This window comes from Papilio machaon, chromosome 17 (assembly GCF_912999745.1).
Source record: "Papilio machaon chromosome 17, ilPapMach1.1, whole genome shotgun sequence".
In the NCBI taxonomy this organism is placed as follows: domain Eukaryota; kingdom Metazoa; phylum Arthropoda; class Insecta; order Lepidoptera; family Papilionidae; genus Papilio; species Papilio machaon.
Genome location: NC_060002.1, coordinates 7,465,319 through 7,492,439, shown reverse-complemented (window position 1 = coordinate 7,492,439; position 27,121 = coordinate 7,465,319). Strand labels below are relative to the sequence as shown.

Sequence of the window (27,121 nt, the reverse complement as noted above, 5' to 3'; positions counted from 1 at the left end):
TTATAAACGATATGTAATTTTTGATAGAATAACCACAGTCACTGTGGCAGAAAGACTGTGATTTGATGACTAAAACTTGTTCAATTATCCTCAGACAAATTCTTTTTGTATGCTCAAGGACAATACTGATTTTATGTTGGATATAAAAGTTAGTAAATGAACAACAATTTCTTATATTTTAATAGCATACATTGAACGTGACACAAGTCATGACAAAGTTGTTAAGACAAGACATAAAATATGTAAGAATATACAAGAGAAATGTAAAGAAATAAGAAACTCCAAAGAACTTAAAAATTCTATAATAATAAAAGCTGTATGAATGAGAACATTGTAAAGAAAATACAGCAATATGATTTATAACACAAAACTAACTTATTTTTTTTTTATTTTATAAGATACTGAGACTTGTAGTCGAGTTAGACGACCTTCGAAAGGGCTGCGGGGTCGGGAAGGGTTCGCATTTCCAATTAAGAGAGTACATTTGTAAAACGTTTGACAATTATAAAGTGATATCAAAATGTCTTGCAGTGCCTCCAATATGTGGTCTTATATACAACTCTCCTGAACGCGGTGCGACGTCGTCACGACCTCGGGACGTAACCGGTGCGCCGTAAGCGATGACGTCACCGTCGCGCCCGCGCCCGCCCCGCACGCCACGCCGCCTTTATGCGCGCGCCCTAAACTATGGTACGACTGGAAGGAAAAAGCTGATTATAGTCTGCGCTCACGTTCCATCACAAGTTTCTTGTCGTCAGAGATACTCACACTAGTTAAAGGTATCTTATAATCTTTTTTCCTGAGGTCGGCGTAAAAGCCGGCAGCGTCAGGCTCGGACTCCTCGCCCGGATTACTGGGTTTGCTGGCCGTCGGCGGCCGCTGCAGACTCATGTAGCCGTTCGAAACCGGCCTCCGTTCTAAATAAGTAACATCATTTTTCAATACCTATTGTAGTACAAAAGCGATACAGGATTGAATAAATATGTACCTACTAACCATAAAGACTAGGTATGATGTCAGGGTCGGCGTCGTCCGCCTCCCTGGAGTCTGGCGAACGCAGCAACGGGCCGCGCGCCTCTCCCGGGCTGGCCAGCGCCGGCTCCGACTTCACCGGCGTCGGGCACTGCCCCGCGCGCTCGCCGTACATTGCTTCGCTGGAGGAAGAGAAACTTATTTTAGTAGCCTTCTTCACCAGCAATGGACAGTGTTAGGTAAGTTCGGTGTAAATTGAAGTAGAATGTAACATTTAGTAGTGAGGGCTTGAATTTCGGCAACTCCAAGGCTAGCTAAATCTCTAGTATAAATGCATGATGTCTGACCTCAAGGGCGCGTGCTTGGCGGGCAAGTGCCTGTGGCGCGCGACGTGTCTGCGGTATAGCACCGCCAGCGCGCCGCACACCGCACTGGCCAGCAGCGCCGACATCGCCGCCACCGACGCGAGAACAGGCGACATGCCCAGCGCATTGCTCTCGCCTGCGCCGGCAACATGAATTAAAAGTTTAATTTTATCCAACATTTCAAGAGAGATCCTGAAAACTAATTCCAAGGCCAATTAAGTTCCCCTAATAGTGCTATTTAGCAAAAACATAGAAATATTTTTCCAGGAATCATCCATCCCCCCCTTCCTCGAATTAATTTCAGCTTTGAAGCAAAGGGGAAAAGTCTGATTTAAGAGACCTCACTCGTCGATTCAAGTACTGACAACTTCACTGTCATCTTGGTAGTGATTTCAGTGGCCGAGATGGAACATTCCCGCATCTGCTGATACTTATTTAGGGTGTATCATTTTTAATAATAATATCCCTCGTCTCGTCTACATGATTCGTAAAGAGATATTGTGTTCCTGTTTGCCAAAGGGAAAGCTGAGTTGATTTACGTCTCCTATACAGCACGGGCACATTCCATTAATATGGAAATTTTGTAACATTAGGTCGCGCGGCCGCTAATCGAGAACAATTATGTCGAGCGTATGTTATTTTCAAACATAAATTTTAATTACACTCTATTCTACACAACGAGGGTTGCTTTATTTTACCTAAATAGCTTTTCATTTTAAAAATTTCGTTTCCATATTTCTGTAATCAAAGTATATACGAGTATGTATGGATTTTAATTGCAAATCAGAGCAATTCTTGATACTAACAAAATCCATCAGTCCTCAGTTAATAATCTTATAAGAGTTCAAACTGAACAACTGAAATCATTACTTTTCCAACAAGATAGTATGACCAAAATGTTTATTAATTAAAGGAGAGCTTTAAAAAGAAATTAAAGTAAAAGACATTTAGCATAGTAGACACTATAAACCATATTTCAACTAGAGAAGTCACTATTTCAACAAGAATTTATTTCTGCGAGTGTTTCCGTGCGATATGCAAAATGGCTTAATGCTGTGTTAAATAATAAATATCCGCAATGTTGGAAGTATTAAGAGAGAGCCCCGCACACGATCGCCTGCCAATTCTGAACGACACGCAAAGCGAATGGCTTAGTTCACTGCAGCTACACTTTAAATTGCACTATTTATAGTTCGGAATTCATGAAACGATTTTATAGTGTTTTTATTTTAGTAAACACATGCAGTTAGCAAAAGTTAAATAAGCTTGGCGTTTTAGCGTGTAAATGTATACATACTTTTATTGCAAAATAAGGATGATGACACACTAGTAAGTAAGAGAACGAGTGACCATAACCCATTCTGAGGAGAGATGCGAAAGAAAAGCAACGGTAGATTCTCATCACGTATGTATCCACTACTGTAAGATCCATATTGTTATTTCAGTGCAGCGAGAATAAGAGATATAACAATATATTTCAGTAATTAATTATTCTGCAGTGAAAACCCACGGTCAGTCATCAGAAGTACCTCTGCTTTACTTTATTCTGAGTATCAATCGTAGATTTTGAAGTCGCTTCTGTTGTTACTAGTTCTGATTCTCCTCGGTCTCATAAAATTACATGTTTTGTATACACAATGTTAATCTTTTGGTGTTACATTGGCACGGAATGAAGTCGTCTATTGCGACTGGCGTGACCCGCGGCCGCAAGTTACGTTGTCGGTATCGTGATATTGCCGCTCCACACACAATATAAATATTTTAACCGTGAACTAAACTTATGTTGGCGGTTATCAGATATCACTGTGGGAGTTTTTGTTGGTGATTTATTTTATTGTTACTTACAAATTGTCTATAATTATTGAGTACTTTTATATGAAACTCTACTAGGTAACATTAAACTTATTTCATCATCATCAGCTCACTATACGTCCCCACCGTAGTTCTCGGAGCCTACCACAAGTTAGAAGTGACTAGGCCATAGTCAACCATGCTGGCCAAGTGCGGGTTGGTTGACTTCACACATATCTATGAATTTCTTCTCAGATATGTGCAGGTTCACGATAGGTTCCTTCACTGTACGAACGTCGGATAAATGTACATTGTAAATCGAAAAAGTTATTAGTATTTGTCGGGATTCGAACCCAGGACATGCAGATTGCAAGTCAAGTGCTTAACTCCTGAGCCACCAACGCTAAAAAGTATTTCATTAAACGTAAATTGTGTAAAGATGTATACATTGAGGGAAATTTATATTATACAAAGCTGCAGTACTGACCAGTGTACTTGGCCTGACCCCGGAGCGTGACTGTCTCTATGGTGGTGACGTCACTGCGGCCCTTCGCGTTTACAGCGTACAGGTCGAGCCGGTAGCGCGCGCCTGCAGGCAGTCCGCGCACTTCCCACGATGGCGGGCTGCGGCTCGTCGTAACGTTGTAGCGCACCTAAATTTAATCATAATTAAATGAATATTGATTTGATTTTTTAGACGAAGGTAAAAGAGCCAACAGTTTTTGTTAAACTGCTGCTACAGAAGTATTTGTCGGACGAAGAGAAGTTATACTCCATGAAAGAGAGACAAAAAAAGTTGAAGTGCGAATTGAACTTTAGAGTTTTGTTTAGGACAGTTATCTGTAGTAAATCTCTATATAGACAAGCAGATATAAATTCGAAGGTCCACTTCATTTATCAGAACATAAAACAAAAGCATTTAATTTTTGACACTCGACTTCTGCCATGTAATGGTAGCATGATCTTACTAATTCGGTAAAGCTGACCTTAAGCGAAGGTAATTCCAGTAGCTCCAGAAGGAAGGTCTGCGGCAAGCCACCGTCGAAGCTTTCCACGCACTCTACATATAGCGCGTCTACACTCTGGTTCGCCACAGAGCAGTTCTGCAGTTGTAGTGGCCGACCTAAGTTATATACAAAATAGTATTAGCACTGGAAATTTAGTGCTGGTCAAACTGTTCATGTTACATAAAAATCCATGCTGTTCAAAAAAGTGCATAAGTCATTATAAATGAATTGAGAACGTCTTCCTATTTTTAAAGATTTAAATCTTACTTCTTCCTAATATTATAAATGCGAATGTTTGGATGGATCTCCGTAACAGCTTATCGGATTTTAATGAAATTTGGCACCGATGTAGATCATAGTCTGAAACAATACATAGTCTACTTATTAGCTCTTTTTTTTTTAATGTAATACGGACATTGTCGCGGGCGACAGTTAGTGATCTACAAATGGAAATTTTATAACAATTTTCTATTCAGGTAATTTGTTTAATAGTGAATTTATTTGGAGTTTGTTTTATATTGTTAAGCAGATTTTAATTTTAGCAACAAGGAGCGCATTACATTTAATTACTTCCCCGGCGCAACGAGGTAACAAAGTGCCCTCGGAAGACGACTATTACTTGCTATAAAATAATTACGTTTAAAGTGGACTATAAAAATTATATTAAAATAATATACATATGTACCCAAAATATCACACTCGGTGTTCACAAACTTTTTGTTAACAATGTTGTTATTTTAATTCTCAGATATAGTAAAAAATTAAAAAAATTGTCGACAAAGTTAAACCATAAAATTTAATTTCTAAGCTTGAAGTAAAAATGAAATAGGTGCCTGTAATAAACGCCAGGTAGACTAACAATTGGATCTGTTTAATGAAAGATACGATATGTTATGCCACAATCAAGATTACTCTTTAAACTAACGTACCAGCTATGACGAGCTGGAATAGACAGGGCACCTTCTGCTGGCCTACGGAGTTCTCGCCATAGCAGGCCAGCGTGCCATACTCCATGTCGCTGGTCGGCGTGTAGTTGAGGGTGGACATGTTGCCGTGGCTGTTGTACAATCTAAATTATAAGAAATTTTACTAAGTGTACATTTGGCTACGGCTTAATTTATATTCGATCAGAAAAATATTTTAATTGCTTACAAAAATCATACGATTGTATTCTAAATAATTTAGAATGTTCACTGAATAAACTTATCTCAGATTTTCTTCACTATTCACTTGCTAATACTCGTAGAAGTTATTGTATAAAAGTTAATACTGATCAACAAATTGAATTACGATTACTTATTATCCTAAGAGGAAACGTGCTCTATCTCGCATCGCAAAATAAAAAATTCACATTGAAGACTCCTTTTAGTAGAAGCTTCGATCATTCTTATTCAACTTTGTGGAAGTTAATCAAGAATGCAAAAAAGATAGCCTCCGTATAGATGAAAGTTTTCTTAAAAAAGGTTTTCCCCCTCGATTAATAAATGTGAATATTTATGGTAGCCAAACAAAACACAAAGTATGGTAAAATAAAAATGTGAACATAGTTAAATATTTAAAAAAAAAGAGAAAATAAATTAAAAAGTCAATATTACGGTCTTTTTTAAATTATCAACTTTGCTTTCACGTAAAACATTTTCGAGCAAGGTAAGAATATAAATTTTTTGAGAGTTTTGTACCTTGTGAAAATCGAAAACGTACCGTACGATACATTTAAGGTTATAGGACTTGGAATGAAATAGTGGACAGTACACATCACATAAGTCCGTACAATGTTACCTGGGCGGTAGGTCTGTCTGTTCCCCTGAGTTGTTGAATGTCCAATGAAAGGAGACCAGTGCTGGGTTAGCGTCGACCGCGCAGTGCAGCGAGACTGTCTCATGCTTTAGTGCGCCGTATAACTCGTTGTCTTTCCTCTCCGCACACACTGGGGCGTCTGGGTACAACAGGACTAATTAATCGACATAAAAATAATTTAGATATTTAAATGAATTCAAAAACAAAGTACCGGGAGACCAGAAATTGTAGAGGCGATATTTGTGTGCCACTCTACCCAAACTCCGTTATTAATGTTACTTAATTAAATACAGTTGTAAACAATCAACACTCATTGTTTCGAAACAAACAACCGTAGTATATCAACTCGATAACCATGAATAATAAACGTCATTGAACAATATAAAACGAATTCAATGAGCGCAATAACTAAACCAGAAACTATTCAAAACAACAACTCCAACTCCAATAAAGCAATTCCATGCTAACAATACGACGTTTAACAAGGGCTCGTTATAAAACTAGATACAAACTTCACCAAGGTTGTAGCGGTTGAAGAAATTCCTTAAAACAACGGAATAAATTATCGGAGACGCAGAGATTGATGGATCACTTACTTTGTAGAATAATCACGGCGCTTAAGAGGCTGCGTTACTTCCTTAAGATAATTACTGTGTGCTGGCAGTTTAATTAGAAAATTAATGCCTCCAGAGACATCTGGTTAACCGACGTTGTTAGTTCCTCAACCGCTCAGCGGGTAAATTGCATTTTCTGTCACGTGAACAACTTATAAGATTATAAACATGGCTAAACATGTTTGCGGTTTAAACGATAATTCTTATTGTTTGTGTGGCAGTATGTACATTTATTGTCACATTTGAAATATAAAATTTTCGTTGCTTGTATATTTACCTCCGTAATATTTAGTTCATGATACCTAATGTATGGTGACTCTTAATGTATTACATTTTATTGAAAAGGCTTTAATGTCCGCAATGCGCAACCCCTAAATAATCGCCAAATCCTGGCTGACAAAGTAATTGACTATTTTTTGTATGACATTTTCAACGTTTTTTTTTTAATATTGCCGAAGCATAAATATTAGGTCCTTACATATGAAATTGGCGTTTTGTATGGGAGGAACAAAAAGTCGAATATTTTTTAATATAATATATTTAATTAATCAAAGTATTAACCATTATTTTCTATGCACTTTTGCCATCTCATAGGTAGTTCATTGATCCCTTTACTAAAAAAACCAGTCGGACGGGAATCAATAAAATCTTTGAAGGCGATTTGGACTGCCCCATCGGAGTTGAATTTTTTCGCTTGCAAGAAGTTATCTAAATTTCGAAAAAAAATGGTAATCTGTTGGAGCAAGGTCCGGGGAGTACGGAGGATGTCTTAGACTTTCCAATTGAAGCTCTTCTAATTTAGTAGCCGTCTGTTGCGCAGTGTGTGGTCTAGCGTTGTCGTGAAGCAGCAGTGGCGTGGAGCGATTGACCAGCCTAGGTTGTTTAGCCGCTAGCTTTTCCATCATGGATTGCAATTGATGACAATAGACATCAGCCGTAATAGTCTGGCCAGATTTGAGAAAACTGTAATGAACAATACCGGCACTAGTCCACCAAACGCTTACAAGTAACTTTTTTGGGGTTAATTTTCGCTTGGGGCAGGATTTGGCTGGCTGGCCAGGATCCAACCATTGCGCTGAGCGCTTCCGATTATCGTAAAGAACCCATTTTTCATCACAGATAATGATTCGGTTTAAAATACCTTCATTATTGTGCCGGTTTAGTAATGTAACGCAACAGTCGACGCGCGTTTGCCGGTTTGCTTCAGTCAATTCGTGAGGTACCCACCTTTCAAGCTTTTTAATCTTCCCAATTTGCTTCAAGTGAATTAAAACAGTTTTATCACTAACATCGCAGCCTGCAGCTAACTCGGACGTGGTTTGCGATGGATCCGCTTCCACAATAGCCTTCAACTCTTCATTATCAACTTGAGTCTCAGGCCGTCCACGGGGCTTGTTCTGCAGATCGAAATTTCCAGAACGAAAACGTTGGAACCAAAAACGAACTGTGTTTTCTTTTGCAACACGACCGCCATACACATCATTCACCCTTCGAGTCGTTTCCGCAGCACTAGTGCCACGGCGGAACTCGTACTCGTAAATAATGCGATATTTTAAGTTTTCCATTTTGTAAAATGAGTGACGCAAACAGAAAAAAACAGAAGAAAAAAAACAAATGAATGACGGTCATCGAACCACAAATACATGAGTCTATAGCTGTACAAATTTGAATTTGTAATTCCTTACCAAAGAGGAGAAATTCGTGATTAAAGTGGCCAGTACGAAAAACGCCAATTTCATATGTAAGGACCTAATAGAAACTACATATATTAAATCGTAAACATATCTTTCAGGATAGTCTTGACCTCAGAGGAACTTTGAATGTTTTAAGAAAAAGTATCAAACGAATTTATTTTCAAAAACAATTCCGAAAAAATCCAGACACCGCGAGAAACTGTGAGCAATAAAAACATATTTATTATAGACGACAAAACGAATTGTCGCAACATTCCGTGAAAACAGAATAAATTTAACAAATTAATAATTTTATTAAACGAACCCTTTGTTGTATAAATTTCAAGATGTTCTAAGTTATAAATTGTATAGTTTAACTGCTTTAAATTCCGACAATAAATGCTTTTATTTATCTGGGAGCGTCGCAACTGTCCGCTGTAAAATTTTATTACGTTATATGCATTGCGGGCTGAGTAAGCTGGCGATATAATTCTCAGTTAGCGGCGCGGCAATGTATCCGCGCAATCTCCGGTAATGCTCTCGCCCCACACTTAACGCCACTTTGCGGGAGTGCTCCGCTAGTTCCGCCTCAGCCTAGTATTTGCCGGTATTACCTTCCAAATTGCACTGCGATTCAGAGTTTGCTGTGTTAAGTGCTTTTACGGAAATACTATCGTGGTGACGTTTTTTTCTAGGATTGCATCGATGAGTCGATAATCGATAAGTCAACTGTTTTTCGAATGTTGACCCAAATTAAGCTTATAAAGTTTGTCCGCGCGCATGTTTAATTTGCACGATGGGGTTACGGGATCGCGTACAATTCGATTCAGCTAACACACTCTACAGATAACAAAGAAACTTATTCATACTACATACGAAATCATCAGTTCACTTTACGTCCCCACAGAGGGGCTCCAATCCTACCCTAATTCAGGGGTGACTAGGCTATAGTCAACCACGGTGGTAGTGCGGGTTGGTTGACTTCATATATATCTTTGAATTTCTTTGCAGATATGTGCAGGTTGTATCACGATGTTTTCACCGAAAGAACGTCGGATAAATGTAAACATGTAAATCGAAAATCGAAAAACGAAAAACACATTGGTACACGACGGGATCTGGACCCCGGACCTGTAGATTACAAGTCAAGTGCTCTACCCTTGAGCCAACGACACTCTTAAATATAATCTAACAAAACATTAAGAATGCTGGTGTTTACATCGTATTTGCAGCGTGACGGGGTTACTGGTGCCCTTGCCCTCGCTGTTGGCAGCCATGCAGGCGTAGTCGCCGGCCGCGCGCCGCGTAACGCTCTGCAACACCAGGCTCTGCGCGCTCAGGATAACGCCTAACGCCTCGTTGTGGAAGATCTCGGAGTTCTGAGAACAAAGGAAACTGATAAAATGTTGAATACTAGTCAACGGGTGCTAATTTTAAACTAACACTGCCTAACTAACCTAACCTAATAATTTATGGAGTGAGATATCTGTATTTTGTGTATACTTTTTACAATTGTAAAAGTGTAAAAGTGATTGTTCGTTTAGTATAATATAATAAAGCGTAGCAACTGTTTTTCAGATTATGTCACCACAAAAATATTAAATATTTTATCAGATTAATCGTTAAAATAATAGAAAGAGCAGACGTATTACTATAACCGTCTTGGCTCATTCATTTAACTATGATGATAGTTCGTGATATATGCCGTAAGTAACTCCGACACCTTAGTTAGTACTAAATTAAATAAACAGCTGGTACACTGAGAAACTGATATACGAGACTCGTTATAGCGAATGCTTGGATATTGCACGACTTCTCCAGTATATTGCGTTGTTTACGACTAAAAGAGATATGCACAGAATTTATCTCTCACTGAAGCACCAAATTTAATCGTATTTGTAACATACATTTTAATTTTTTACAGAAGATAATGAATGTAAAGTTATTTACAAAATAATATCCAAGAACACTGATAAATGGTTAGCAGTGACTCCCAGTGATGTCCAGGTCAATGTCCTGGCATCCACTTCAGAACCGGCGGGGGTGTACGATAATGAAAAATAAAAACGACGAGTAGGAGAAGGCAGAATAACAGGGGTTTCCCAAAACCGTAAAATATTTGAGATGAGTTTACGAGAAAAATCAGTATCTCTGTGGTAAAAAAAAAAAAAAAATTAAAAAAGCCACAAACTTACGTCATGAAACCAAACCAATCGGTGTGTCTTGGGATTCGCCTTCACCGTGCATTCGAAGTAAACGTCGTCCCCTTCCTTTATCTCGTTAGGGTTCAAATTGGATCCCATCTTGAGATCAACGATAGGCACATCTGTAACAAGACGATTTGATTAAAATGCTTTATCCTCTCAGGGACAACCTATTGTTCATTTATGTGACTTGACGGAATACGTTACTTTATATAAAACTAGCTACATAAAAAGCCTTCAAGCCTTCTGACATGGTCACTCTTACCTGATCCTTAACAATCGATTAATGGAAAGTATCAACAGCGTAATTTAGACAAATTCAAATAAATTAAAATAGGTTGGCAAAATTAAATACAATTAAAATTTTGATTAGAACAAAACTTAAAGTTTTCAAACTATAATAGCCATTAATTAGTACAGACGAAATCAAAGTTTAAACAAAGCACTGATATATTTCTACGCAAATATATTTCTACGTACATTAATTAAAACTATGATTTTATGGTTCCATTAATATCTACTTATTAATTAAAAGAAGTGAAGCCTCACAGTGCTTTCAATATTCTTAGTTGTAGCTGTAGCATTCGGATATCCGTGGCACAAAGAAAAATATATACTACGTTTATGTAGACATTTCGCTAATTTATGTTCCCTGTCACTGGGCCTTAGGATAATTCTGGTGATGTAGATAAAACCACATCGAGCAAATTTTATTTTCGTCCCTAATCCAACAAGAGCATTTAATTAAAATTTATGAAGCAATATAAAGTTGAGAAGGAACAAATTATTAATATCTCGGAGTTTGAGGATTATCTCGAGTAGTACGACAAGTTCGTCCTCAATCTTTGTGGTCGACGTGTCATCACCAGAGATTTATTAAAATCTTTTCCGGGATGTATCGAATTTATTTCGCGGCCATGAATTCTTTTAATTATTTTGTGATACAAACTTTATTTATCTAGATCTTGGTTGTAAAATGTATTAAGTATTAGGCCGGAGCTGTCAAAAGTGTTTGCGTTTGTACAATTGTCAAAATCTACGATGTTTTTGGAACAATTTGAATTCGGAATGTTTATTAAAATCAGCTTTTATTAATTTTTATTAAAGAATACTTACAGTGTACGTTAAGTCTCCATTTGTCCTCAATGGCGGAGTCAGGTATGTGCTTATTCTCCGCGCGGCAGGTCAGCTGTCGTCCGTCGTCCTCGACAGCCGGCACCAGGCTCAGCACACTTAGCGTTTCGTTGTTCTCAGAAAACTGACAAGATAATTAACTTAAAAATACACAAAATTACATTCCGTGCAGTTGATATTTGCGGATTTTGTCTGGTCAATGTAACAGCTAATTGCCTAAAATATTCTTTTTCCTCCGCAATTTTTAATACAGCACATAAGCTAGCTGTTACATAACATCGACAAAATGTTCCAATCGACAATTTTTTTGTGAAACGATGTCCTTAAAAATGACAAAATCACATTGAAAATTTTTAACTCAAACAAACAGCAGTTAAAAAATACAGCACTTTAATAAAAAGTTACAATTGTTCACAAAAGTAAAATAAATCTTAAAAAAGAAAGAAGCGTTCAAAAAAAGCGCCGCACTCAAAACAAAGACTTCAAAAAGCGACTCTCTATTCAAAGTTTCGCAAAAAGGAAACAAAGCGATAAGAAAGCAACAAAAAGGAGACGACATCGCGAAAGAAGCCGCAGTAACGACCTTATATTCGCAAAAACATTACAGAAACAATGAAGGACAGGACGACACAGTCATTATGGTTCGTGGAAAAAGTGGAAAGGAATCTATTAATTAAGACAATGGAGACGTGCGGATAGACAAAGACTTCACTCACGTTTTTCGCCATCCGCTTGAGTTGTCTATTGTTTTTCCACCACGTGACAGTCGCCTCGGGCCGCGAACCGGTCGTCTTACACTCCACCTCGTACCTCTTGTCGGCGGACACTTGCTTTTCTTTCGTTAATATCGTTACCGTAATCGGTTTTACTGCAACAAAATATGAATTTAAATATATTAAGATGAGGCTTAATTTTAAAGTGATATATGTATAGTAGGTTAGTAAAATTGTATAGATGATCTTTTAACAAATTTTTAATTTATTTTCCGAAAAGCACTATAAGGAATAAAGTTAGTATCGTTATAAATTAACAATATGTTGTACTTTTAAACACATAATCGATCATATTGCTTTGTAAGCCGTCAGTTGCAATGACATTAGTGTTGTGAATAAGTTTATTACAGTGCCTGGCATGCTGTTAATGTTACACGTCGCATATTTGAATACTAAATTAGTGCAAGTTAACACACTAATTACTTCCGTTCCTAAAGAATAATAAAATCTTATTTAAAATCTATTAAGCCCGCGACTCATTCCGCGTGCCATTAAAAAAGAAAACTTAATTTGAGTGTTCTGAGCCTGAGTGTTATTCAAGATCCGTTGAACCGTTCTGGAGATACTTTTAAACAAACATCCATCCATCCATCTAAACATTCTCATTTAAAATATTAGTGAAACTGTTATTCAAACTACTATAAAGGGCTTTGTGAATTCATTTGACATGTATTTAAATCCACGCGCGCTACTTACTAAGTTAAAATAGACTCTTTGAAACTTAGTATTTGGAGAAGCTATTGCTATAAAAATTGTTTATCTTCTAAATACTTACAATTTATATCTAAGATCAGTACTTTGGTTTCGGGCGGCGCTAGATTAGTGTTTGAAGCTTGACAGACGAGCCTCGCATTGAGATGCTGTCTACCAACGTTTGGGAATGTGAGAGTGTTGATAGTGATGCCGTCGGGGCGCTGCTCGTAAGAGTCGTCTATCACAACATTCTCCAAATACCAGGTCACCCTCGGCCTTGGTACACCTGGGAAATAAAGATTTATATAATATATCTAATGGTGATTCTTAACAGACGGGCATATTAATAGATTTATGAATCTAGAAGAAGTGTGATGTGTGGCAGAATCGCGACAAATGATCTTATCATCTTAATACTGCTCTAGGTTAGAAGCGTTTATATATATTTTTTTTATATAAGAGAACGGGGCAAACGAGCAGCGGAAACACCAAGGTGTTCATCGACGACCATGGGCATCTGCAATACCAGAGGAATCGCAGATGTCCATATTATTTTCTTTAAATAAAATTACATTACAATTACAGTTATTAGGACTAAAGAATCATTCTTGGTGTTTGACTACAACGTAAGATGTGAGTTTTGTCCCTTAGATAACTAATTATATTGTTACGTGTAGGTTATTAAGGCAAATTCTTAATCAACTAAATTACTGTTACCATTTACTCATTAAATTTTCAAATAACTGAACTCTGAATCCTACATTATTAAATTGACTTTCAAACGATTTTATTACTTAACCAAATTTTGTACAGTTTGTTTTACGGTCAAAATTAATAAAGTGGCTAGCCAAGAATTTACATAATTTTAAACTTTGTTATTATTTTATGAACTTGAAATTTTTATTATTTTCTTTAATATGAAATTATACCAAGTAAAGCAATATTAAAATATTTGATGGTGGTTAACATTATTTGCTCAGTGTCTCGAAGAATCTATTTAAACTTATGTGAATGAAACAAATATATTCGATTGAAAATTTTAAATACAAACCAATTATAAGTATTTAGAGATAAAAAATACCCATCTGAAAATGTTTCGAAAATGTGTTTATGTAGAAGAAAGATATTTTTTAAAAGTTTGTAACCAAAAACAATGTTCAATCGATATTTTGAAAATATATCACACACATAAAAACTTTTGAAACTATTGGTCAAACAAATTTGAAAAATGTATATGAATGTGTAATTTTTGACCACTCATAGAACAGCTGATTCTATTTAACTATGACATTGACAAGCACAGATTAACAAATTAAGTACGTTCGGAAATTTAACATAGATTAACAATCGTTACTTGCTGATATTTGACAACGCTTTCCGCTACGTTTTTCTCGACTTGTTGTATATCTCAAACAAAAAAAAAGGTAATAATAAACTAAGGAAATGGATAAAATCTGTTGCAAGTGTAATGATTTAATCACCAACAGACAACTGCTGATATGCAGTGAATGTACGAAAACTTTTCATCTTAAATGTACAAGCGTCTCTGAAAAAAGATTCTATCTTATGACTACTGAAACGAAAGTCAAATGGAAATGCTACCTATGCCAGTGCAACCTTACACCATTAAATATCCACAGCACACCATTATCAACGCGTCCGGTCCTGCCAATTACGCTAGGATCAGAAGAAAATAACATTACAAAACGTAAAAAAGTTGTAGTTAATGTTTCGACCCATAACTCATTTGAATCATTGTGTACGGAATATGAGGAATCTACTGTATCTGAAACAGAAATTCTAAATCTAAATAAGAGTTGTCCAGACCTAAAAAATACAGAGCAAAATTACATTGAGTTACTAGAAGTTAATAAAAATTTACAGATAAATTTACTCAAATCAGAGAAAGAAGTTGACAAACTACTATCTGAAAACTTTACCCTAAAAAAGGAAATTGAGAAACTAAACAAGAAAATATCGACTCTTACATCCATATGTAAAACACCTAAACGGAAAAATTTAAATAAAATAAAACCCGGAAACAATAACGAGACACCAATAAACAGAAGTCAATGCCTACAAACAACCCCAATTAGCCATACACGACGGATTGAAGAACGAAGAGAAAAGTCTTGTAGCAATGGTCCTGCAAAAAGTCAACGTACGGTTTTCCGGCGTCAAGAAGAACCTCCCAAACCCAAACCTAAGCCTAAGATTGAAAAACCGAAACTACATATATTGAGTACAAATAACCATAATTCTATGATTGAAAATTTAAAAAGACTCGACTTTGATCTCAAATATGATTATTGTCATTTTGTTACACCAAATGTAGGACTGAAACAACTTCTTCATGATTTTTCCAAGAGAACTGAAAAGCTCACTCTTAGTGATTATTGTGTAGTTGTTATAGGTGACTCTGATTTTGAAACATCTATAAACTATCTAGATCTAGTCTATTACACTCGCGACGTACTTAAAAGTATAAAAAACACAAATATCCTAATATTATTACCAACATATACATGCGGTACAGAGATTTTTAATTGCCGAGTAGAATTTTTCAACACGCTATTATATCTAGACGCTAAAACATATAATTACGCTTATGTACTTGACTCCAATGAAACACTGACACTAGACATGTTCGCGCCTAGGACCGGAAAATTAAACAGAATGGGACTAATAAATATACTGCAGCAACTAAAAAAAGTATTAACAGCAAATCAATTACAAGCCACACAAACAGATCTAATCGTAATGGATAAACAGACATCCACTGTTACCTCGCCTACTATCGTTCCCAAAAAAAGATCTTTTTCGTTCCTAATATGAGTAAACCAGTCACGCTCCTACATCAAAATATACACGGCATATTATCTAAGAAAGAAATACTAGAAATAACCCTAGATGAGATAAAAGATAGTATCGACCCAGACATCCTCTGCCTCACGGAAACCTTCGTTAAATCTGGTCAGGAAAAAAATATTAATCTTGAAAATTATGAACTGGCCACAAATTATTCTAGGTCAATAAAAAGAGGGGGAACTTGTATCCTGGTAAAAAAAGGTTTAAAATATACAAAACTATCCTATTTAGATGATCTGGCTACATTACATCATTTTGAATGCTGCACAATAAATCTGACTGATTATAGAGTAATAATTGCTTGCATATACAGGATTCCCTCCAAATCAAAATTAAATATTGACATTTTCTTAAATAAATTAGACTTATTTATACATAAATGTTTAATAAAATATCAAAAATGTAAAATTATTATTGCTGGTGACATGAATATTAATATTTTAGAATCTAATCAAGTAACAATACAACTTGAAGATATTATAAAGAAATATAACCTCCACGCACATATAAGACAACCAACAAGGGGAAACAATTGTTTAGATCTAATCATAAGTAGCATTGCAGATGCTGTTGGATCTGTATTACAACTCTGGCTTTCAGACCATGACACAGCACAAGTACTTAAATTCAACATCCAGGAAAAAAAATCTAAATCAAATGATTTTTATTACATTTTTAAAAGAGACTACAGTAAAAAAAACTTAGGTATATTCAAAAAATATCTTTCCACCTTCTGTACAACAAAAAAATATTTTTTACAATCGGATCTTAACACAGTATTTAACAAATTCTATGATGACTTTTGCTTGCTTTACAAACTATGCTTTCCAGTTATTAGAATCAAAATTACTAATGGTGTACACAACAAGTTTAAATGAATAACAAAAGGCCTGAAAAAGAGTTGCTTAACAAATAGAACACTACGTTATAAATACTACACAAATAAATCAAACACAAATCGATGTAAATATAGAAACTATAATAAACGCCTTAAAAAATGTATTGCCCTAGCAAAGAAAAACATGAATGCAAAATTTGTGAGTGGTAGTAAAAATATTACTAAAGCCACTTGGACAGTGATAAAAAATGAAACAGGGGGAATAAACAGAAATAACCTAATAAATAAAATAGTATCTGATCAAAGAGAAATAACAGACCCCTTGGACATAGCGAATATAATCAATAAGTACTTCATAAATTTAACTAATAATATAAACCAAACAACTAAAAATACACCTGACATACAAAATACTAACTATAATTCTATCTTCCTGACACCAGTAAATGAAAAATATATAGAAAATATTATCAAAAATTTGAAAAAGACAAACACAGAAGGTTATGATTCAATAACAACTAAAGTTATAAATGAGTGTAAAGAAATTTTAAGCCCTATATTGACTTACTTAATAAACTTATCTTTAGAAACCGGAACATTTCCCGAAAAATTAAAACAATCAATCATTAAGCCTCTCCATAAAAAAGGGAATAAATTAGATATAGGTAACTACAGGCCCATTACCTTAATTCCAATTATATCTAAAATATTTGAAAAGGTCATCCATGAAAAATTCATGTCATTTTTCAAAAAATATCATATCTTAAAATCATGCCAATTTGGTTTCCAAAAAAAGAAATCGACCACGCACGCATCATTTCACCTAGTCAAAGATATACTACACAATGTCAATGAGAACCTTTACACTTCAGTAATATTTCTTGATATGTCCAAGGCTTTCGATTTCGTCTCACATAAACTTCTTTTAAGTAAACTAGAGGCCTACGGAATCCGAGGCCCAGCATTAAACTGGGTAAACTCATATCTTTCAAATAGGAATCAAAGTGTAGAAATAAACCAACTTAACTCACAATTTGAGACACAAACCTACTATTCCGAGAATATAATAAATACATCTGGCGTTCCGCAGGGTAGTGTCCTGGGCCCACTACTGTTTCTAATATACATTAATGATCTACCAGACAAAGTGAAATTCAGAACCATAATGTTTGCTGATGATGTATCTGTAATAGTCACTACTGACAAAAAAAGTACAAGAAATAATCATCTATTAGATATAACTACAACATTAACAATGGTAACAAAATGGCTAAACGAAAACAATCTTAAAATAAACTTAGACAAGACTCACATTATAAACTTCAATAACTTACCCAATGAAAAAATTTCTATTCATTTTGATGACCAAATTATAAACGATATTTCAAGTACTACTTTCTTAGGCTTAATAGTGGATTCTCAATTTTCTTGGAAAGAACAAATTAAAAAAGTATGCGATAAAGTAAATAGATTTTCTTATGCCTTGTATAAATTAAGAAAAGTTGCAAATAAAAAAACTGCTATCACTGCATACTTCGCCTATGTTGATTCGGTACTAAGATATGGCTTACTCTTATGGGGCAATAGTACTGACAAAGATAAAGCATTTGTTGCACAGAAAAGATGTATACGCTCTATTATAGGTATAGCGCCGCATGAGTCATGTCGCCCACATTTTAAGACTTTACATATACTGTCACTACCTTGCCTTTACATATTTGAGGTTTGCAAATTTGTGAAATTCAATATCAATTTATTTAAACAGGCAAAAGACTTTAGAGACAGAACTCTTAGATACCCTGATAAACTCCTACTTGAGGTAGTGCCTAAAAGCGCTCGTTTTCAAAAAAATTGCTATGCAATGTGTAGAACAATTTATAACAAGCTGCCAGACTCCATAAAAAATGTATCTGAAAATAAGTTCAGCGCCACCCTGAGAACTTGGCTAATGGAAAATTTATTTTATTCAATTGACGAATTCTTAAATACAAATACTAGCAATGTCTAATACAGTCCTTGACTAAATTTTATGCATTTCTCTGAACATTTTTGGAAATTGTTTTCATATGGAATTTATATCTATGTTTTCTTTTTTGTTTCTATATATTTGACCAGTAAACAATTTTATTCAATAAATAAATTTTGACCTTTACTAATAATAAATTAAGCGACATTGATTACTTTAAATGATTATGAAATCCTATAATTATGTATTCACTATTTTTTCTGTACCTAATATTATTATAAATTTTTGCATGTTAATATTATATTAACAAATAGGCCGCACTCAAAGATTCTGTAACACCTTAATAACTGTACCCTATTTATGGCAAATAAATGAATAAATAAATAAATAAATCATAGCAACATAATTCCAGTGTCATTACTTTCCTATTATATTCACGTTACAACTATTTTTATTTATTATTCATTCGAGGTGTCTGAGTGGAACAAGTCGATTGAAACAATGGCGAGTCGTAAATGATAAGAAAACAAAGCTGGTGGGTGGGAAAGGTGTTGCTATTCCAATGTCCCATAAATATGAATTAATGATCACTATAGGAATTCCGCATATTCAGTTAGTAATATATACTAGATGTTTATTTGGTTTTGTACTTTTGGATGCACTGACAAATTGGTCGTAGCATTTCCCTTGGGTTCAAATAAACAAAATGTATGGTGCAAATATTTGACAAGTGCACTTATAAATATGTGATTTTCTTAAACAACAAACTGTGGCAATTGTTTTTGATATTATAAGTAGACTAAGAAGTGAACGCATCAATATACACTTAGTGGGATGTCAATCAGTAGTACAAACACTAATCGCGGAAAATAAAAAATGATCCATCAAACTATCTGATAGAGGAATCTGGCAATCGTTACAAAGATTGATGTTTGTACACGCGGGGACTTTTACACTTTTACTACGAACAATAGACGCTCACCAAAGTTTATATCTTCAAATATATTTATTGAAATCAAATGAAATATAACCTAAAACACATTAAGATAGAATAGGAATTTGAAATCCATGTATACAGTAAATATTGAACATTTATTATCAAATATTTACATTTATTTTTACTTATCATTGTCACAAATACGCGCACTTTTCAATAGTACATTTGAATGCAAAGATTACGTGAATTCAATATCTAATCTAAGCATGTAATGATGGTTTGATTTCAGAAATAACGTTGTTGTTTAAGGTCGTCTGACTTTCTAATTCGATAGTAAGCTAATGTAACTGTCGTTTATGTGCTTAAGATTGCAAGACTTTTGACAAGAAAGAAAATGCTTCTGCATTTAAAGTAATATGAATATAATAGATGGTCATCTGATAAATATGACGGGTATATCAGACATTTAACTTTCCCTTCAATCTTCAGTTGCTTATCCTCGGATTAGTTTTTTTTTTTTACTTTCTGAAGAAATGTATACTAGATGCGTAATATGTTTACATCTAATGGTAGTTTTAGTGGGTCGTTAAAAATTTACTTACCTCCTTCCACCTCGCAAATGAGTAAAACATTAGATCCTTCGTTGTAAGGCTCTACTAGTTTGGTCCTGTCTCTGCGCTTCGCGTCGTAAATTGTCGGCCGGCTCGGCGGGACTGCGGCCAAAGTTAACACGTACGTGTTAGTTTTTATTGCGAGAAAATATTGGAATTTTTTTTTCTCCGTCATGCAGCACAACTGTAATGCTTTTCTATAGCAAAAAAACCTAACAAGTTGGACGTGTTATTAAAGGTTATTTATGAAATATAGACACATATATGTGGTCTATATTTCATAAATTTAATATTGGAATTAGAAATATTTAAAATTCCTGTACATTTACGAATACAGATTGATTTACATGCAATTGCATCGTTAAATCTTTAAGTTTTTGTAAGCTTATTCTATTTAACTAAAGAGTTCACATATTTATTCCAATCGTTATTTATTCAATTATACTTACTTATAACGCTAAAGTTGACCTTAAGATTTCTGGTAGGTGAATTCTTAAAGTCAACTCTACACCTGTAGACGCCGGCATCGACGGCGGCTACGTTGTCGATCATGAGGACAGCGGGCGTTGCGCCACCGCGGAAGAAGGCGCGGTTGCCGAACACAGTGGGCGACGACCACAGCTTTGGCTGCGTGTACGAACGACCTCGGATGTCGTAACTGTGAACACAAATATGAAGAATATTCCTTAGTGAATTTATCACTTTTGGAGATAAAGGATAAAGGGTTGTCAACCAATTAGTCATGGTAGTTAGTTTTCTAACAAGATTAATGTCTCGTTCATATTTGTTATGGGCGGCAAGAGATTGTTGTAGCAATCTTTGAGAAAGTCTACCTAAGGGCATCTAATAATAATAACAAACAACGAACTAGTATTTCAGTTAATACGTTTAAATCAGTTTACGATTTTGCTAATGTGGTTATTTATTAACATTATTTAGTAACTCTACTTGTCCCACTGACCTGTAAAGTGGTTCCCCGTCGGACTCCTTGAACCAGAGCACCATGACGACGGCGTCGTCTGCGTGCAGCGGCTGAATGTCGCACGGCAGCGATGCCTTCTTGCCTAGCACACCCTGCACGTCCGACGTCGGTACTGCAAACAATATTATAATCAAATATGTGAAGCAGATGTAGAAGAACTTGAAAATATTTAAAGGTAGTAAATGTTTTACGACTTTCAAATATTTTCGAACATATTTAGATTAAAAAAAACTTTATACTATAGTAAAATTTATCCCATAGAAGCAATGAAGTAGAAAATAATAACATAGTCACAATAAATGGTTCACAGCATCTCTGAACAATAAAACAATTTGATATCGTAATATAAACTTGGAGATATCATTGGATTGAGTAGAGTTTTGCTGTGGCCACTCCAAATGAGTGTTTGCCAAATTTCAAGAACACTTGACATAATTCGCCTTAGAAAATATTTATGAAGACCTTTTGTAAACGTGGTCCAGACCGCCTCGTTTTGTAAAAGAAAAAATGCCTAAAACGATACGTGGCCGGGTTCTGAACGTAACAAGAACCATAAAGGTGAGCAACGTATCTACACATTTGTTTGTTGCGGATGATAATAGGCAGCAGTTGTTTCTCAACATGTTACTCTACTTGCTTATGTTCCACAAAAAAAAAAAAAACAGGTAATGTCGTGCCGCTACCGGGTTGGATTGACCTGGTAATAAATGGTTATAAATTGTTTAAAGAAAAGAGCATTTTATTGTAAGTCTGACTGTAGCGATCTATGATTTAAATGTGTTTTGCCAGTCACGACATTGCCTTTGTGTCGTAAATGTTTTAAATGTGATAGGTATTATTTATCAAAAAACTTGTTATCTTCCAATAAATTTGAGTAAAAGTAGACGAGAACATGCATAAGGATTGGTGATGATTTCTACTCATTTTACTTCATCATCTTCAGGGCCTTTTCCCACTCACGTGGGGTCGGCACAAAAGGTTTCATAAACCTTAAAGTTTTGGCTTAAGTTTTTATGGCCGGCCGCCTGCCTGTCGCCAACCATACTTGGGAGGAATATCTTAAAATTAAATATAACATAAACTAAATAATTATAGCTCAATAATTCAAAATTACTTCTAAAAATACAGCAAAAATAAAAAAAAATTGTAATAAAACATTGTAAATATAACACATTTTACTCATTTTATTTACGACATCTTATATTCTGAGAAAAGCTGAGAAAATTGCTCGTTTTCTAGATTATTATTTAATTCACAAAAACAAACTCAAGAATTACATAAATACTAAATTCTCTTATTCGAGAATGTAACCCCCTTATATTAAAACAAACTCCCTAATAAAAGCATTGTATTTTAATGTAATAGTCCACATCAAGAGAAACGTGCAAACCTGATGTAAGGATAATATCGAGGTGTTCGTACTAATCTTCTAAAATGTATGTTATCTTCTGTAATCACCATAAAATTTCATTGAGTAACTCAGGAAACCGAATCTCCAATATCGACGTGTGTACGATCTTTAATGTCCTACTAAAGAAATAATGCTGATCCAAACATTGGCTTTGGTGAATTCGTAGGCAGTAGCTGACATCAGGCTGTGCCAATTTGTTACCGGCAAAGCCTTATTACTATGTCCTTTACGAAGTTTTATTTTATTTTTTTAACCTTTCTGTTATTTCGAACTAACCATGAGTTCATACGTCTGATGAGTAGGCTTGCCGGAGGCCTTATAATGAGGCCTTAAGAATGGGACCGGAAAGATAACTAAAATTATCCTTCCGGAATGCACACTCATCGACGAAACGCGTAATCACATCCACTTCACACTTTTCTGTGTGGTCGTGGTATTGCACCGGTTGAGCTGACCCATACTTCCAACAGATGTTGTAGATGCTGACGTCTGTAATATCTGTAATAAGATTTGATAAAAAAAAAATACAGTCGAATTGATAACCTCCTTCTTTTTGAAGTCGGCTAAAAAGAGGGGACGCATAGGAAAAGGAGTTACTCGTTTGCCATCTTGTAATATAAAATATGAAATAAAAAATATTTGTCTAGGGGTACCAGTTATTTTGTAATTTTAGTGACAATAAAAATACAAAATCCATATCCGGTCAAACAATTTTTTGCACGTTCGGTATCATGTATAAATATTACAATAATAAACATGAAACTGTCGAATATATATTCTGTCGTATGAATCAATGTAGATCAACAAGCAATAAAGTATTAAATGTTGATAAAAAAGCTTTGAATAAAAAACTGTAGCGAGCATAAATCGGAAATTGGATAACATTACGTGACTGCTAGTTATATGAGACCACACTGTACTCTATTGACAACGCACTCACGTCCCTGTATTGGCTGATGGCGTGGAATTCCGTCAATTTAACCTGAATCTCAATTTCAGTCTCTTATAAAAGGTTATCGTTATGAAGCATATTTACAATCATTGTCAGTTTTTGTAGGTTTATTTTTTTGGGTTATAATTTTTCATAAATTTAAGACCTGTTTGTATATTGCCGGTATTAATTATAACTTTTATCGCAATACCGGTTGCAATTATGCTTAACTGTTCATGGCTTTCATATCTTTAAATGCTCCACAGATCCTTGTTTCCTTTGATCCTTTCAGTTATATAAAACTCAAAAGGATTCTTTTAGAAAATTGCATATAGTTTTCTACAGTAGCAGAGCTCTCCGTCAAGCTAATTTACTGCATTGATTACTTGAAGTAACTTGTGTTTTTAGAACACATGTTTTAAAAATGCATTTATCAAGACATTTTGCCTGTGCAACGGTACTCGTATACCATACAGTAACAAGACTAACGATACCTTACCTTACTGAAGGTAATAATCATAAAAGTAAATTACCCTTCCCCTGTACTTGCGTCGTTCCTATGTTAATCAACCACTTATTGCAACTGATTTATTCCGAGCTGTAAACTAAATTACTTTATTTTCATAATTTTACTATTTCATAGTTGAGTGTCGTTGAATACAATCGACAAGTGGGAAAAATGTCCTCTAGGCTGTTTAAGAAAGATATTGTTATAAAACACTTCCTGATTCTTAGACTTGATTGTGACAATTTTGATAGAAACTTTTCGTATTCATTTCATTATTTGCACAACAACAGTTTTTCAAAATGTTGACAGTAATTCGAATAAATTACGAAATTTAACTTATCACTTAATCAAGGAAATTATAAAATGTTCTAATCGAATTTAAAACTTACTAGGAACTTATCAGTCTTTTTGATAAAGGTCGAAACATAATAAAAATTTGAACAAAGCAAATAATTTTGTAAGACCATTAAAATGAATTTCTTATTCTTCAAAAGCGAAAACGATTATTGTAAAGTATAATGAAGAACAAATTCAAAGTTATCGGGTTACTAACCGCGGATTCGCAAGTCAAATAAACTTAAACTTAACTTTGAATCATACTCCGAAACGATCCAGTTCACAAAGGACACCTGCAGGGCTTGTATTTCTCACGTCGATAGATGTCGCTTCGAATCGACTTTCGCTTTACGTACTCGATCTTATCGCTTAAGGGCCTAGCACGAATATATTGCGACATGCGCCTTCTTAAGGGCATCGTCAATTATAGCTAAGTATGATTTGTTGGTGTAGTTTACGTTACACTAATTTTTATACAAATTTTGTCGATGACTTTACTGAAACGATCTCTATTCGAGACGACTAATATTCGCGCTAGGCCCACTGTTGTTCCTGTATAAATTGATAATTTGCTAATAATTTTCAGTCACTTTTGACAACTTTTTCTCTACTTTTTAGCCGACTTCAAAAAGAAGGAGGTTATCAATTCGACTGAATCGGCCTAAGTAGGGACATAAACGTAAGTATGTCTAATACATCTCAAATATAAAATGTCACCTATTTACTTCGGCCGACACCGACTGCGAAATAACAATAATTATACAATATAGACATGTTACAAGAAAGAAGAGAACTTTCTTTAGAGTTTAGAGGGTTTTTGAAAGAGAGAAGAAAGAAAGAAAGAAGTTTTCATGACATTATTTTGTTTCTTTTTAGTGTATTTTGTTTGAGATTGTTTTTTATGGTACTTTTGAATGCATTTTGTTTGAAATTGTTTTTTTATGTTTCTTTTTGAGTGAATTTTGTTTGAAATTGTTTTTTTACGTTACTTTTGAGTGCATTTTGTTTGAAATTGTTTTTTTACGTTACTTTTGAGTGCATTTTGTTTGAAATTGTTTTTTTTTAAGTTATATTATCTCTTATTACTTAAGCGTCGTTGCTTAGCTTTATTAGTCAAGGATATTAACAATTCTGTTATATGAGAGTCTTTATTTTTTAATGTTTTTTCGATAATTTCTTCCAGGTACTGCGTCATCGTTGTTTATTTTATAAAAATAAATCTATCTTTTTGTTGTATTGATCCGTGACTTGTATATGCGAAATTAATGACACTTTCATCAATATTTTCGGCAGCTGACGTCTGGGCTTGAGATGAAAACAATGAGGCTGTATATCGAAGTAACGTGGGCGTCAAAAACTCCCAAATATGTTTTAAAAAATCAACTTTGACATTAATATGTTAGTAAAGATTTGTAGGGCACGTATTGAACTTTCTAATTCTATTTTTTAAAATCGACGTAGTTTTAAGTCGTTATTTTTAAAATAGCTTATGATATTTTTGTTAAAGGACGAATAAATTTAATATATTGAAAATCATTGAATCGAACCTGTGGCTTATTAGCTAATAATCCTTAAAGTTAATAATAAAAATGTTAACAATTTTTAATTAAAAAATTAGTAATTTGCCATGCCATGTTAATTTTTTTCATTAGAACACATTATGATGTAACTTTCCTAACCTACTTATAAAGTTACTTAAACAGCGAATAGGAATAGCTAAGCCGTGGAATTAATTTAACGTAAACAATTCTCTGAAATACTATTAAAATTTAGCAGTGTACACCTCGTATACCTCCCTCGTATCGTGTTTCCCAATTCCGTAACCCATACTTCGGAAACAATTTAAATTAGCGAATTTCTGCGAGAGTTGTATCAAAAATTTCCGACGAACGGCCGCTTTTCCTAACTATGCGAGTCTTTATTTGGATTGAACCGGAATTACAATCGCGATTCGATTTTATTACGTTACAACCCGATCGCATGGAATTACTAAGCTTTGTAAGAGAAAAAAATCCCGCATAAATCATCTATAATCTTTCCAATTAATTAAAATCAAAGTTATTTTAATATGTAAATAGATCTAGGATAATTCGCGGATGACTGATTAGCGACAGCTTGTACTTCTAGTATCGATTAATAGAGGCATCTCAATCTAAGCCTTGGGGCATTGAAACTCAATACACTTGAATTAATCATAATCCACCCACATACATACATACGTCGGTGGCTCAGTGGTTAAACACTTGATTTGTAATTTGAAATGTCCTGGGTTCGAATCCTGACATGTATCAATGTGTTTTTCGATTTACATATGTACGTTTATCCGACGTTCTTACGATGAAGGAAAACATCGTGATGCAACATATATCAGAAAATATAAATTCATAGATTTGTGTGAATTCCCGACAGAAAAAGTCAGCGACGCGGCTCGCCATACGTCAAGTTCCGTCTCTCGAAATGGAGAAAAGCGGAGGTTATTTTTACTAAACGTATGAATTAATAAGTAACATATAAAACTTTCATTACTCAGTATACAAATAGAGGTATTTTTTAATTTAACTACATCAAATAACGTGTCAAATAATTACACTCTTAGAATTTATAAAAAAATAAATAAAACAAGGAATTTTATGGAAAGTAAGAACCTTTACAAAAATAATAATAACCAAAGTTCATCATCCCTTATTTCCTTGTAATTGTCCTTAACTAT

At 34.7% G+C, this 27,121-nt stretch overlaps 1 protein-coding gene across 1 annotated transcript; it reads right to left on the bottom strand.

Annotated features, from left to right (window-relative positions):
• Positions 1 to 454: 454 nt before the first annotated feature.
• LOC106707931 (hemicentin-1) lies at positions 455 to 21,334 on the bottom strand. The gene is made up of 16 exons (XM_014499382.2): positions 21,205 to 21,334; positions 20,693 to 20,901; positions 20,235 to 20,345; positions 13,106 to 13,309; positions 12,274 to 12,425; positions 11,540 to 11,681; positions 10,415 to 10,545; positions 9,439 to 9,598; positions 5,915 to 6,071; positions 5,065 to 5,204; positions 4,115 to 4,251; positions 3,616 to 3,781; positions 1,320 to 1,473; positions 997 to 1,154; positions 769 to 917; positions 455 to 696 (listed from the first exon to the last, which is right to left on the bottom strand). The coding sequence occupies exons 1-16, from the start codon at positions 21,246 to 21,248 to the stop codon at positions 550 to 552; spliced, it is 2,361 nt and encodes a 786-aa protein (XP_014354868.2). The 5' UTR covers positions 21,249 to 21,334; the 3' UTR covers positions 455 to 549.
• Positions 21,335 to 27,121: the final 5,787 nt, after the last annotated feature.

Bases quoted from the DNA above. Each gene is read 5' to 3' on its own strand.
- LOC106707931 (XM_014499382.2), bottom strand. From the start codon at position 21,248: ATGGTGCTCTGGTTCAAGGAGTCCGACGGGGAACCACTTTACAG. The intron at 10,546-11,539 runs GTAAGTATTCTT...GTCTTGTTACAG, and splicing joins ATGGAGACTTAACGTACACT to ATGTGCCTATCGTTGATCTC. The intron at 9,599-10,414 runs GTAAGTTTGTGG...CTTTGTTCTCAG, and splicing joins GATTGGTTTGGTTTCATGAC to AACTCCGAGATCTTCCACAA.